Source organism: Alternaria conjuncta, assembly GCF_024043145.1.
Source record: "Alternaria conjuncta strain BMP 0040 chromosome Unknown scaffold_20, whole genome shotgun sequence".
In the NCBI taxonomy this organism is placed as follows: domain Eukaryota; kingdom Fungi; phylum Ascomycota; class Dothideomycetes; order Pleosporales; family Pleosporaceae; genus Alternaria; species Alternaria conjuncta.
This window is the reverse complement of record NW_026250109.1, coordinates 131,776-143,766: the sequence shown is the minus strand read 5'-3', so window position 1 is coordinate 143,766 and position 11,991 is coordinate 131,776. Positions and strand designations below refer to the sequence as shown.

General features: G+C 53.4%; 6 protein-coding genes across 6 annotated transcripts; 2 read left to right on the top strand and 4 right to left on the bottom strand.

Moving 5' to 3' along the window:
• Positions 1 to 813: 813 nt before the first annotated feature.
• Positions 814 to 1,783, bottom strand: J4E85_009963 (uncharacterized protein; the record flags this gene model as incomplete). Its single annotated transcript, XM_051474180.1, has 3 exons — positions 814 to 1,322; positions 1,370 to 1,576; positions 1,624 to 1,783. The coding sequence occupies 3 exons, from the start codon at positions 1,781 to 1,783 to the stop codon at positions 814 to 816; spliced, it is 876 nt and encodes a 291-aa protein (XP_051321967.1).
• A 555-nt stretch (positions 1,784 to 2,338) lies between these two features.
• On the top strand, positions 2,339 to 4,545 carry J4E85_009962 (uncharacterized protein; the record flags this gene model as incomplete). The annotated part of the gene is made up of 8 exons (XM_051474179.1): positions 2,339 to 2,465; positions 2,517 to 2,597; positions 2,648 to 2,855; positions 3,033 to 3,637; positions 3,688 to 3,753; positions 3,826 to 3,885; positions 3,933 to 3,978; positions 4,026 to 4,545. The coding sequence occupies 8 exons, from the start codon at positions 2,339 to 2,341 to the stop codon at positions 4,543 to 4,545; spliced, it is 1,713 nt and encodes a 570-aa protein (XP_051321966.1).
• A 495-nt stretch (positions 4,546 to 5,040) lies between these two features.
• J4E85_009961 (uncharacterized protein) lies at positions 5,041 to 5,891 on the bottom strand (the record flags this gene model as incomplete). Its single annotated transcript, XM_051474178.1, has 2 exons — positions 5,041 to 5,647; positions 5,704 to 5,891. 2 exons carry the CDS (start codon positions 5,889 to 5,891, stop codon positions 5,041 to 5,043), a joined length of 795 nt encoding a protein of 264 aa, XP_051321965.1.
• Positions 5,892 to 6,499: 608 nt separating this feature from the next.
• On the top strand, positions 6,500 to 8,050 carry J4E85_009960 (uncharacterized protein; the record flags this gene model as incomplete). Its single annotated transcript, XM_051474177.1, has 1 exon — positions 6,500 to 8,050. The coding sequence occupies one exon, from the start codon at positions 6,500 to 6,502 to the stop codon at positions 8,048 to 8,050; it is 1,551 nt and encodes a 516-aa protein (XP_051321964.1).
• A 2,391-nt stretch (positions 8,051 to 10,441) lies between these two features.
• J4E85_009959 (uncharacterized protein) lies at positions 10,442 to 10,966 on the bottom strand (the record flags this gene model as incomplete). Its single annotated transcript, XM_051474176.1, has 3 exons — positions 10,442 to 10,533; positions 10,592 to 10,849; positions 10,912 to 10,966. 3 exons carry the CDS (start codon positions 10,964 to 10,966, stop codon positions 10,442 to 10,444), a joined length of 405 nt encoding a protein of 134 aa, XP_051321963.1.
• Positions 10,967 to 11,418: 452 nt separating this feature from the next.
• On the bottom strand, positions 11,419 to 11,862 carry J4E85_009958 (uncharacterized protein; the record flags this gene model as incomplete). Its single annotated transcript, XM_051474175.1, has 2 exons — positions 11,419 to 11,573; positions 11,631 to 11,862. The coding sequence occupies 2 exons, from the start codon at positions 11,860 to 11,862 to the stop codon at positions 11,419 to 11,421; spliced, it is 387 nt and encodes a 128-aa protein (XP_051321962.1).
• Between the last annotated feature and the right edge of the window lie 129 nt (positions 11,863 to 11,991).

Genomic DNA, 11,991 nt, shown 5'->3' with positions numbered 1-11,991 from the left:
GACGCCCTTAGGCAGGCTGTCGTCACTCCATCTTGGTGTCATGTCGTCGTGACGGTCGTGTTATGGGTACTTCATGACGGGCATCGCGACCTCTCCATCGGACCCTGACCTGACCATCGTGAAGTGCCGTGACGTCCATCACTCGCAAACATTTCTGCGACGGGCCAAGCTTTCTCGCATGAACAACCACTTCAGCTCGAAACACGCTCATTTGATCGTCTCTCTACCCTGTGAAATGCGCAACTCGACGCGAGTGTATTAATTTATATGAAAGCAGGCGAAGTGCATGTATTGGATGCATAACTGATGTCGATGAAAAATCCTACTGTGAGGCTGCTTACTGCTTAAAGTGCTGACCACGCCGATAAGCTCGCCGACAGGGTGGCCGCAGCTCGTGGTGGCACAGCGCAGTGATACCTGGGGAAGCCCTATGCTGCGGCGGGTGGCGCATGGCCGCTGTGATTGACAAGCAATGCATGTCCGCGAAGCCGTTTCGTCTGGCACCAGGTCGTCGGAAACACAACGGTCGAATGTTTGCGTACTTGAGATAGAGCTAAACGCGTCACCTGTTACGGTGGACGTAGAGCTGAATAATATGTGTGAGCAAGCATACCAAATCTTCAGTAGTGTTAGGGGAATTAAAGATGTCAAGTTTATCCTGCGGAAAGCTACAAAGAAAAAATAGACTTGCTCGCGTATGTTGAGCTTGTTGGCTGTACGAGATTCGTACAGTGCTCATAATACCGTCGAGCTGCCAATACTGAAACCCCACTCATCAATCTCCAAAGATACCCCTTCGAGCCAAGCCAAAATCTACTTCTCCAGACCCCTTGCCTTGACAAACTTCGCAATCTGGTCTTTGCACGTCTTATCAGTATACGTCTCCCACACTTCATACAACGATATCAGCTCCTGCGTGCACTCAACAACAGCCTCGATATCCACACTGCTCTCAGCAAGCCAGTCAACAAGTTTTTGTATCCTCGCCTGCATGCCTTGTCCACCGCGTGCATTGCCCAGCGTCTGGAGTGCGTTGTTCATCCCGGCTGCATTGACCTGTGAGCCGATGGGCTTCAGGACGACTGCCAAGAACATCGCCGTGATGGCAATGACATGTGGTGCGTGAAGAAGCGGGAGATCTGTGAGATAGTGATCGTTGATGATAGACCATGCTAGAGCATTCTCTTCTTGCGTCAGTTGGAACTGGGTCTGCAGTTCCGCAAGGCTGCGGTATGGGTGGTGGAGAATTAGTTGCGAGTTCATCTCGGAGATGAGCGTGAATTCGCACTCGCCAATCTTAGAGACGTCGTTGAAGGATGTGTCTGTTACCTGTTAGGATTGTTTGGTTGATGTGCATGTGATGACTTACCCCAGCAATGCCGTGCTTCTGCCAGTACCATTCTGATGTGCTGCGGGCATTCCTCCATCTTACACGCTAGGTACAACGCTGTTGCCAGCACGAGCGCTGGATTTGTCCTTCGGATTTCTACCTTGGCGTAGAAGCGTCGGACGTATACTTGAGCAGTAGCCAGAGCTTGCTGTCGAATCCCCAATGGTCTTGCCATTTTTGACAATTCTAAAATATGTCAGCATAAACCCGAATTACCAGGTCACGTTACTGACGATGCGAAAAGTAAATGCTGAGATGCCGCCGATCTGGCAAGGGGTATAGGTTGACCAGGTTCCTCTCTGCATCTTCCATTCTCTTTCGTTCAAGTGCCAGCTCTTGCTTTGTGAAAGTCCAGAACTTCCGCTGGGTTGACTCCCAGTAACTAGACGACATGACGGCGACCGCGATACAAGAAATTATACTGTGAAGCTGAAATTACTGATTTGCTCAAGCGACTGTTTGATGGAGTCGTATGCCCTTCGAGTGGTGCGATAAGCCTGTCGGATGTCTTCTCAACAGTGAACGCGATTTCGTCAGGCTGATGATAGTTTGATAGTACAGACGCCAGTGAACCAGTAGGCCGGGTACACGGCGACAGGAAACGAATCTCTCAACGCATTATCGGATGATGATCGATATGAAGTGAGTGCGCGATGTGAAGCGTAGAAGGGGGTGTCGGGGTTCAGACGCGGTGTCCAATCAGATGCGAGCGAATGTTAGGCTCCTGTCGTGGCTTCCCTCGGTGTTGCGGCATGGGAAGCTAGCCTCTTTCAGCCGCCCTCTCCAAGCTTTGAGACTGACCTCATACCCCACGTCGAAGCCTATACGAGCCCGTGTCCCTCCCAGCCAGCCATTCCTCTCGCAATTCACCTCGCCCGGTGCCGATAGTCGCCCTCCCGTGTGTGTCGCGACCCTCAGCCATGATAGACCGGAGATAGCAGGACGACAATGGACACACAGAGCGCAAGCGTTGCCGACGGCAGGGTGGACGAACTATGGGCAACTCTCGACACGCGCAAACAGGGCCATCTTGACCTCGCAGGCCTCAAAAAGGGGCTGCGGAAGCTGGATCATCGTAAGGGAGGATGTTGCGCGCAGACTTTAGGCCGCTAACCCGACATTGTAGCCTTGAAAAATGCCGACCAGCTCCTGGACGAGGTGATGCAGGCTGTAGATACCGATGGGAATGGAAGGATCACATACCACGGTGGGTGCCTTCTCTCTGACCGAATTGCACGTGTACTGACGCGATTCCAGAATTCCGCAAATTCGTACACGAAACCGAAAAGGAGCTTCAGCACCTGTTCCAGACCATCGACTACAACCACGACGGCAAGATCTCCAAGGACGAGCTGCGCTCAGCTTTGCGAACGGCCGGCCTCACAGTGCCCAACAGTAATCTCGACAAGTTCTTTTCGGAGGTGGACACCAACAATGATGGGACCATCAGTTTTGAAGAATGGCGGTATGTACCCAGTCAGTTTGCGGTCGTGACAACGGGTGGAATTGGAGTGGCATCACACACGGTGGAAGCGCGAACAGACTGAGACCACTGTCGTTTGGCCTAAAACCGCGACAGAATGTCAACATGCTCTGCAGAAGTCGCGGTATGACTTTCACGAATCTTACTAACTATGATTAGGGACTTTCTTCTATTCATTCCGGTCAGCACACCGAACCTCGGCGCCGTAATGTCGTACTTTTCCGCCACGATGAAAGTAAACCAGGAAGGCGACGTTGCCATCAGTGACGACTTGATCCAAGGCCTAGGTACTACACAGCGTTTTCTTCGTTTTTTCTTTGGTTCCCTTTTCATTGTAGCGCACACACCGCCCTACAATCCCCTTCCGCCAGAGCCCAGCGCGCCGCTCGACATGGCTTCATCTACTTCGACGCTTGCCTACCAAGGTACCCTCCCGCCACGGTCTGCACACGAGACGAGCAGCGCTCCTCTCGAAGAGATACGGGCAGGACTTATAGAGAGCTTAGGAACCATGCTGATTGCTTGTGTTCCCAATCCAGGCTATTTCGTGGCGGGAGGCGTTGCAGGCATTGTTTCTCGCACCTCCACTGCTCCGCTCGATCGTTTGAAAGTCTACCTCATCGCCCAGACCAATGTTGCGGAAGAAGCTGTCGTCGCCGCCAAGCATGGCAATATCGTTAAAGCTGCCATGAACGCTTGGAGGCCACTTGCGACCGCCACCAAGGAGCTCTGGCAGGCTGGCGGCATGCGCAGTTTGTACGCTGGTGAGTATCTGTCACTGCTTTCTGCCGACTGGAGTTGACGTTTGCAATAGGAAACGGCTTGAACGTCGTCAAAGTGATGCCGGAATCGGCCATCAAATTCGGGTCTTACGAGGCAAGTATAGTCAAATAAACCAACCGCTTCCCCTAACTCGCGCAGGCTGCGAAACGCGTCTTCGCTAAGATAGAAGGACACAATGACCCCGCCATAATACACTCATGGTCGAAGTTTGTTGCTGGTGGTCTAGCAGGTGAGTTCTCGGGATGATGTAATCGGACCAGCGCTGACGTTCTTCAGGCATGGTCTCCCAATTCGCCGTCTACCCCATCGATACCCTGAAGTTGTGAGTAGAGTCATGATATCCGTTCAACTCGCGCTAATCCAACCCAGTCGCATGCAATGCGAGACCGTCTCTGGTGGCTTACACGGCAACCGACTGATCTGGGCCACAGCAAAGAAGATGTGGAATGCCGGTGGAATACCCGCATACTACCGCGGTCTACCCATGGGCATTGTCGGCATCTTCCCCTACGCAGCCCTCGATCTAGGCACATTCGAGTACCTCAAACGCTACGTCGCGCGTCGCAACGCGAAGCGACTCGGATGCCACGAGCAAGATGCCGAGCCAGGTGGCTTCATGACAGCAGCCATTGGTGGGTTCTCCGGCGCATTCGGTGCGAGTGCTGTTTACCCGCTCAACCTTCTGCGAACACGACTGCAGAGTCAAGGTACTGTCCTCCATCCGCGGACGTACACGGGCATTATGGATGTCACGAGACAGACCATTGCGGGTGAGGGTGTTAGAGGGCTATTCAAGGGTCTCACGCCGAACCTGCTCAAGGTCGTTCCTGCCGTCTCAATCACATACGTCGTATACGACAAGTCGAAAAAAGCGATCGGCTTGCCGTGAGAGCAGCAGACCACTTCACAATCATATCTCCAAAACACAGGGAAAATGGCTTCTGTCATATTCCTAGATCGCCCGAGCCAAGCAGCTATCGAGCGGTTGCCTCCCTTTGCATATCAAAATACAGCGATACCCTTCGAGCTCTATACGCATCACTACTAGCCTTTTTTCTATCTTTTCTTCTTTTGCATCATGGCGTGGCGTTTGGGCGTGGGTTGTTGCGGTGGACGCAGCTTAGTCTCGGATTGAGGACGACAAAGCTTCTGAAGTAGGGGTTATGTGTTGGTGGGAGTATATGTATGCTGTAGCGGTAGTCATAGCAATGATGAAAAGTGAGAAGTGGATAGATGTCTCATTCTTAATGCAACATGGGACTGACAACCCTCTGTCTGAGTATACCATCTCAATAAAACCACATCTAATCCCTCCCTCCCATCCTCCCACCAAAAGAACGCCATCCATCTAACCCAAACATAACGCCCTCCCTCACTCTCACTTTCATTTCGTAATAACAATCAACAACACCAAAATAATAATCAACACCACAATAACAGTCAAACTCCAATTCTCCCGTGCCTTTCTACTAAACCGATCCAACCGTCCCCTCGCCCTCACAAACTGCGCCGCATGCCGATCAACCCCTTCCTCCACATCATCCAGCAACATGACCTGCCCGTCGAGCTCATCCCCTATCTGCATGCTGAGTTCCCGCTGCCGCCCGATGGACGCGCCCAGGCTGTCGAGTTGGCTGTCTTGGTCTGCGATTACGCGGCTGTGGTATTCGTGGATTTGCTCGTTATCCAAAGAAGTTTGGTCGGGCGTGGAATCTGACGGGTCGTCGCGGTAGGGGAAGAGGGAGGAGCGGTTTGGGTCGTCGGAGTCGGAGGAGGGGGCGTCGGTGAAGCGGACGGACTTTGAGGTTTGGCGCGTGGGAGCGGGTTTCTTTGATTGGGCGGCGGCGAAGTCGGAGGTTAGGGAGGGGTTGTTGGGGGAGGTTAGGGTTGGTGATGTTGGTGTTGGAGTGGATTTGGTGGTGGTGGGTGTGAATTGGGCGGTTAGTTCTGCGAGTTGGGTGCGTAGGCGGGGGAGTTGTGATGTTATTGATCTGGTTATGTGTTAGTAAATAATATTCCTGTATGGAAAGACGTCGGGTGGGCTCACTCGTCCGAGGTGTCTTGGACTTGCGACTCCAGCGACTCGATGCCGGAGCGCAATTGCTCCAGGGAGCGCGAGATCTGGCCATCTTGGCTGTTGGAGGGGAGGGAGAGGGAGAGGGCGCGTTGGCGCTCGAGCAGGGAGAGCTTGATGTGGTCGGCGAGGAGGAAGAGCTGTGGGGGGTTGGTGGCCATGGTGGCTGTGGTGGGAGAAGGTTGGTTGCAGGCGGTGGTGTAGTGAGTGGTACGGGGACCCAATGCGCCGGAGATGGTACGCGCGAACGATGCGAGGGAAAGCGCGATTGACTTTGATAATTACGAGTGGATGCGTCTACGTACAGCAATCCATGGATGTGAAACAGACACACGACGTTGCAGCTAAAGCGCGAGTGGAGATGGCAAGGCTGCTGCACTCCAGGAGCGGACCGCTGACGACAGGCCCACTATGCCGTGGCTGGGCGGCTGGGGCATCATTGGTGGGGAGCGGCCAGGGCTGCACCATGTCGCTCTGTCGCGCAACCTCCAAGCCACGGCATGCTCCCTTCTGCTTCGGGAGAATGTGCCATCCTGACCGCCCGACATAGTCTTTGCTTCTGGCGCTCTGCAGCCCGTGGATGACTGGCAGAGCGGCCATCTGACAAACAAACCCCCCACAGCCACCTCGATCGACACTCAAGAGGAGACCCGAGACAGCGCATCTCACCGCCGACTGCACCTGCCCCGACGCGAGTGAACGCGATTCTCTTTCATAAGCGTCTATCCGTCGCCAACTCCCGCCAACCCACCACACCAACTCCCCCAGCATGTCGTCGCCAAGCCCCATCCCACCCCCGAACGACCGCCGGTCTTCACGCTCGTCGCGCTCGTCCAGCAACGCCAACTGGACTGGCTGGGCCGAAGAGCAGCATGGTGGAATGCCCGTCGGCGGCCCTCCCAGCAGCCCCTCGCCCTTGGCCGTCCGCGTCTCAAACTCACCCTCGACGAAGCGCCGTCACAGCCGAATCGTCAAAGTACCCCCCGAGTTCGCCAGCCTAGAATACGTCTCCACGCCCGACAGCAACCTCACCTGCCTCATCTGCCACGCCCCCTTCGATAAGCCCGTCCAGCTCTCCTGCGACCACTACTTCTGCCGCGAGTGTCTCGATCACGCATGGGCACCACAGCATAAGAGGACATGTCCCACGTGCCGGCATGCTGTTGAAAGCGACAGTGACATTCGCCCGGTGCCTAAGATTATCGAGACGATGCTGGATGAGCTTGTCGTCAAGTGCCCGAACACCAAGGCAGGCTGCAACTGGGTCGCCCAACGCGTCAACGTCAACGACCACGTCATGCTGTACTGCGAATACACGCCTGTCGAATGCTCTGCCGCAGACTGTCGCTTGCAGATATCACAGAAGGACTTCCACAAGGGCTGCTTGCACTACACCGTCAGTTGCGACGACTGTCACGCTTCGCTCCTCAAGAAGGACCTCGAAGAGCACCAGCGGAGCCTCTGTGCTAACCGCTTGACTACCTGCACGCTCTGCTCGGCTGAGATACTGCGGCTAGACCTCAAGCCTCACATCAACAACGACTGCCCGAAACATGTCATATCATGCCAGGGCACCATCGTCGGATGCAAGTTCCAAGCCGAGCGTGCCGACGTCGTACTCCACGAACCAACCTGCGCAATGGCAACCATGGCGCCCCACTTCCGCGAACAGCAAGCCCGCATCGAAAGAAACGAGGCGCGAATGGAGCCCCTGACTAGGAAAGTCGGCATCCTCGAAGACGGTCTCACCAACATCACAAACTACCTGTATCCAGCCAACGGAAACGACGCCTCCTTCCCTGTTACCGATCCCCTGGACCCCAACGACACCGACCCCCAAGCACCCACGCCAGACTTCCGCCTCCCACCCGCTTCATTTCCACCCGTCCCACCAGGCGGAAACGACAGCAACAACTCCGCCCAACCTCCTTTCGACTCCCAAGTCCACCACCTCCTCACGCTGCACGACTCCCTCCGCGAAGAAGTATCCCGTATCTCCAACGCGCTCACCGACCTCGACGGCCGCACCAACATGATGATCATCAACGAGAGCCAACGCTCCAAAGACGAAATGCTGCACGTCAACGCCGCAATCAGCAACATGCGCATGCACCTGCAATGGGTAGTCAGTGCGACACTCCAACAGCGCTCCAACGCTACCGCCACTTCCAGAACACCAGGTACCGCAGGCGCAGGCGCAAGTGCGAGCGCCGGGAGTAACGCTACACGTGCGGGTAGTGCTAGGCCGGGTCCTAGTGCCACGATGCAAGGGCCCTTCCGCAGGCTGAGCGACTCTAATAGGCAGGATACGAAGCTCTAGTGTTTGTGGTGGTAGTATCCCCTTCTTTTTTTCTTTGCGTTTTTATGATGGAAATGGAAATGGAAATGATCGCAGGTTCGATCTATGATGGGATGGATATGTCTTTATGAAAAGTGTTTTTAGGGCGTTTAGGGAATGGGGGTTTGGGATCATGTACGACGGACGCGTGCCTGGGTGGGATTAGGTTTATATACCCCTTCTTCTTTGATATCGTGGGTGCTCCTGCTGGCGCGGAATGGGGTTCTGGAGCACGAGTTGCGAATGCATGGTGAGGATGGAAATTGTGAGACGAGATAAAGAAAATGGTACACAAAACAATCAAGAGTTAATAGATATATCGTTCCATAATCATGCGTATGTTCTTATAGTTCCGGCACGTGAAGTCGTGTATGCCCGTTAGCTGCCAATTCGTGTCGGCGAATCATCGGTGACGTCATGCATGAGGTTTTATCGGACCCTGTATGTACCTGAAGATCGATTACGAGGCTCAAAATAATCCTGGCGACCGCGAAAACAACTGATCTTCACTGTTCGCATCGACAGGCCGCCTGACCTGTGTAACTCTTCCCAATGGCGGGGAATACGAGTTCTGATATTTTGATCGTGAGTCTCTTTTCATCTTCTTGTTTAAAAATGTTGTATGCGTGGACGTTGGCATTTGGCATCCGTGTGTATGCGACCGACATCGCGTCCCATCCAAAGCGAATCATCGAATTGGAGTAAGAGTAAGAGATGGAAACACACACCTCTATTACTTACCTCAATACAACGAAGAACCTGTTCAAGAGATCCCGAACTAACATCACCCACAATGAAAGGCGGGTGCCATCGCAGCCTTCACAGTAGACCTCCTCGTCTACCCACTCGACACAATAAAAACGCGCATCCAAAGCCCGGAATATGGTAAACTCTACACGGATGCGCGGACGGGCAAGGTGGATCCGAAGTTGTTCCGTGGTGTGTATCAGGGGATTGGGAGTGTGATTGTTGCTACGTTGCCGAGCTGTAAGTAGAGATTTCTGAACGTGGTTTTGGGGGAAAAGAGGAAAAGAGCAGAGATGCGTGGGATGAGTACCTATGTGAGGGAGCTTGTTGGGATTGGGGGAAAGAGGAGGGGATGGCATGATTGTCAGGGAGAGGTTTGATGGGCGAAGAGGTGGATGATAAGATGTCGTTTGGACAGGAAGAAGGTGTCTGCGAAGGAAGGGGAGAGTTAGATATTAGGGGGGAAAGTATGCATGCTAACCACCCCCATCAGCAGGAGCGTTCTTCACAACCTACGAACACACCAAGTCGCTTTTCACACGTTTGAATACGAATACGAGAAACGAAGCCATCCTCCCCATAGCCTTCGTCCACGCCTCTGCCTCTTCCTTGGCAGAACTAGTTTCCTGCGCCATCCTCACCCCCGCAGAAGTTATAAAGCAAAACGCGCAGATGGTCTCCTCGACTTCTCAATCGCAGAATGCTACGTTACAGACGCTGGGTAAGCCCCCACTGTCTACTATACACTATCCACCACACAAACCGCCCATGCACATTTTACACACCGTAGACTGACTTCGTCCAGCTAAATTCCAATCCAACCCCCTCGCCCTCTGGCGCGGCTACACCGCCCTCGCAGGCCGCAACCTCCCTTTTACCGCGATGCAGTTCCCTATGTTTGAGCGGCTCAAAGAGGGGATTATGAAGTATAGGGATGAAAAGGGACTAACGAGGGGCGGGATATTTGAAATGGGCTGGATTACGGCGTTGAGCGCGGGGAGTGCGGGGGCGGTTAGTGCGGTGCTGACGACGCCGGTGGATGTTGTTAAGACGAGGGTTATGCTCGCTGCTGCGGAGGGGCCGGGGGCGGGGGATGGAGGGAAGAAGGGGGGTGGTGGAGGGGGGAAGAGTGGACTAGTTGATGCGCTGGGGAAGGAGGCGGTGGGGACGAAAGACACGGTTAAGAATGCGGCGAAGGACGCGGTGGATACACTTAATCCGATGAAGTCTTCGTCCTCGCAGTCGAAAGGTAGGAAGAGTAGTTGGGCGGTGGGCAAGGAGATTGTAGAGGAGAAGGGGTTTAAGGGGCTGTGGAGAGGTGGTGCTTTGAGGGGTGTTTGGACGTTTATTGGCGCGGGGTTGTATTTGGGGGCGTATGAGAGTGGGAGGGTTTGGTTGGCGGGGAGGAGGGGGGAGAAGGTTGATGAGGATGATTTACTGTAGTGGGTGGGAGATGGTAGTAGTCAAAGCTGTCGATGAGCGCACTTATGAGAATGGGAGGCGGAATGGTCTTTGACATAGTATTCTAGACTGGTATGCTTGCTGGCACTCTGGTTACTCGTGTAGTGTTCGTCTGGGATTGAAACCTCCAACGCCCTTCAGTTCGGCAGTCGCCTCGAACGTCATTCAGGAGAAATTGTTTCCAAACCCGAAGTAGGAATGGAACGGATCTTTTGTCGTATTGTACGGCTCCTTGTCGGTCGGCTGCGGCTTAGTGTCTACACGTGGAGAATGTTACGTCAGCGCTGTGAAGTCGAGTAACTGGGCCAGACTTACCTAACACAAAAGCCATCATTCCCTGCAACATATCCAATAAAGTCTCCAAGCCGGCATGTACAGACTGCTTCCTCTGAGTAGACACAAGAGGAAGCCATTCGGAGCTGACACCAGTAACGTTGACGACGACATGCGCAGTGTACGCCACGTCGAAGAGGTAGTCTTCTACAGCTTCAGGGTTGTTTTCTTTGGCGATGACGACGCGAAGGGGGAAATCCGACTTCTTGACCTCCTCAGCATAGAGAACGGTGGCTTGATCTGACATTGAATAACACGTCAGAATCGAGGATCTTGGATGTGGAAGGCGGGAAGATAAGTACCGATGATCACCTCTTTCATCTTTTCTTCCAACATGATGGTCTCGTACTTAGACATAGCTGGGGCGACGTGTTTGTTTCTTGCCCTGGTGATGGCGGTCCCGAATGCAGGTATTACAGAAGTGGGAGGTAGAAGAACTGAGGTCAATGTCGCGCGAAAAGTTTCTTATCAATTGCAAAGCGCGACTCACTCCCACCTACCGCTCTGGTCGTGAGCTAGCCCGAAACGGAGACAGCAAACAATCGCTGAGCAAATTTTCAGTCTTTTCCCAGGCGGACGCTGACATGTGGCTCGGTATGTCAAGAGTAGGAGCGTAGGAAGTCAAGTAGTCCGCACGATGGCAAGTTATGGTTGATGAGTGGCATTGCCATCTATCTGGATAGTGGCGCCTACATGTCCATCTTTCTACATATAGACCGTGGAAAATACTCGTTGTATCTTCCTGGCTATGCCCTTCCGACGTTCCAATGTTTTATCCAGAGATACTCTCGCGCATGGGAACGTTATCGCTACTTACGAACGTTTACCCACAGATCACCCAAAGCACGTCTGATCCTGTCGTTTCGCTTCTCTCTGAGTAGGGTTCCGATGCTGATCGCGCATCCATCAGAATCGGAGTGGATGATCTCATCACGAGACTTCTTTGTGGCCTCTCTAGCCCATGCTGTAAAAGGGTACCTGATCAGCACACGAATCTAAATCTGGCGGCTGGGTAACTTACCGATACTACTGCCCAACTGGCCCTGCATTCGTCCTAGAAGAGCTTTCAGGCCCAGAGTGAAAGTTTCACACTGCATAGTGATAACAAACTCTAAACCGCTGTTCGTAGATGGCGACTTGTATACGATGAGGTGGATTTCGTGGTGTGTAACTGTAGGGTATTTGGAAAACTCATCGACAGTAGTGTGGAGGACGTCGAAGAGTGCAGTGGCGGAAAAGCTATCTGTGTACATTGCGCGAGCAAGCGCTATAGAGTGGTTATCAGTATTTGACAATGCATATAGCAGCTTGATAGGTAGTGCTTGCATTTGATCTGTTCTTTCATCTTCTCTTCCCAGATGATCGTCTCGTAATCGGACATC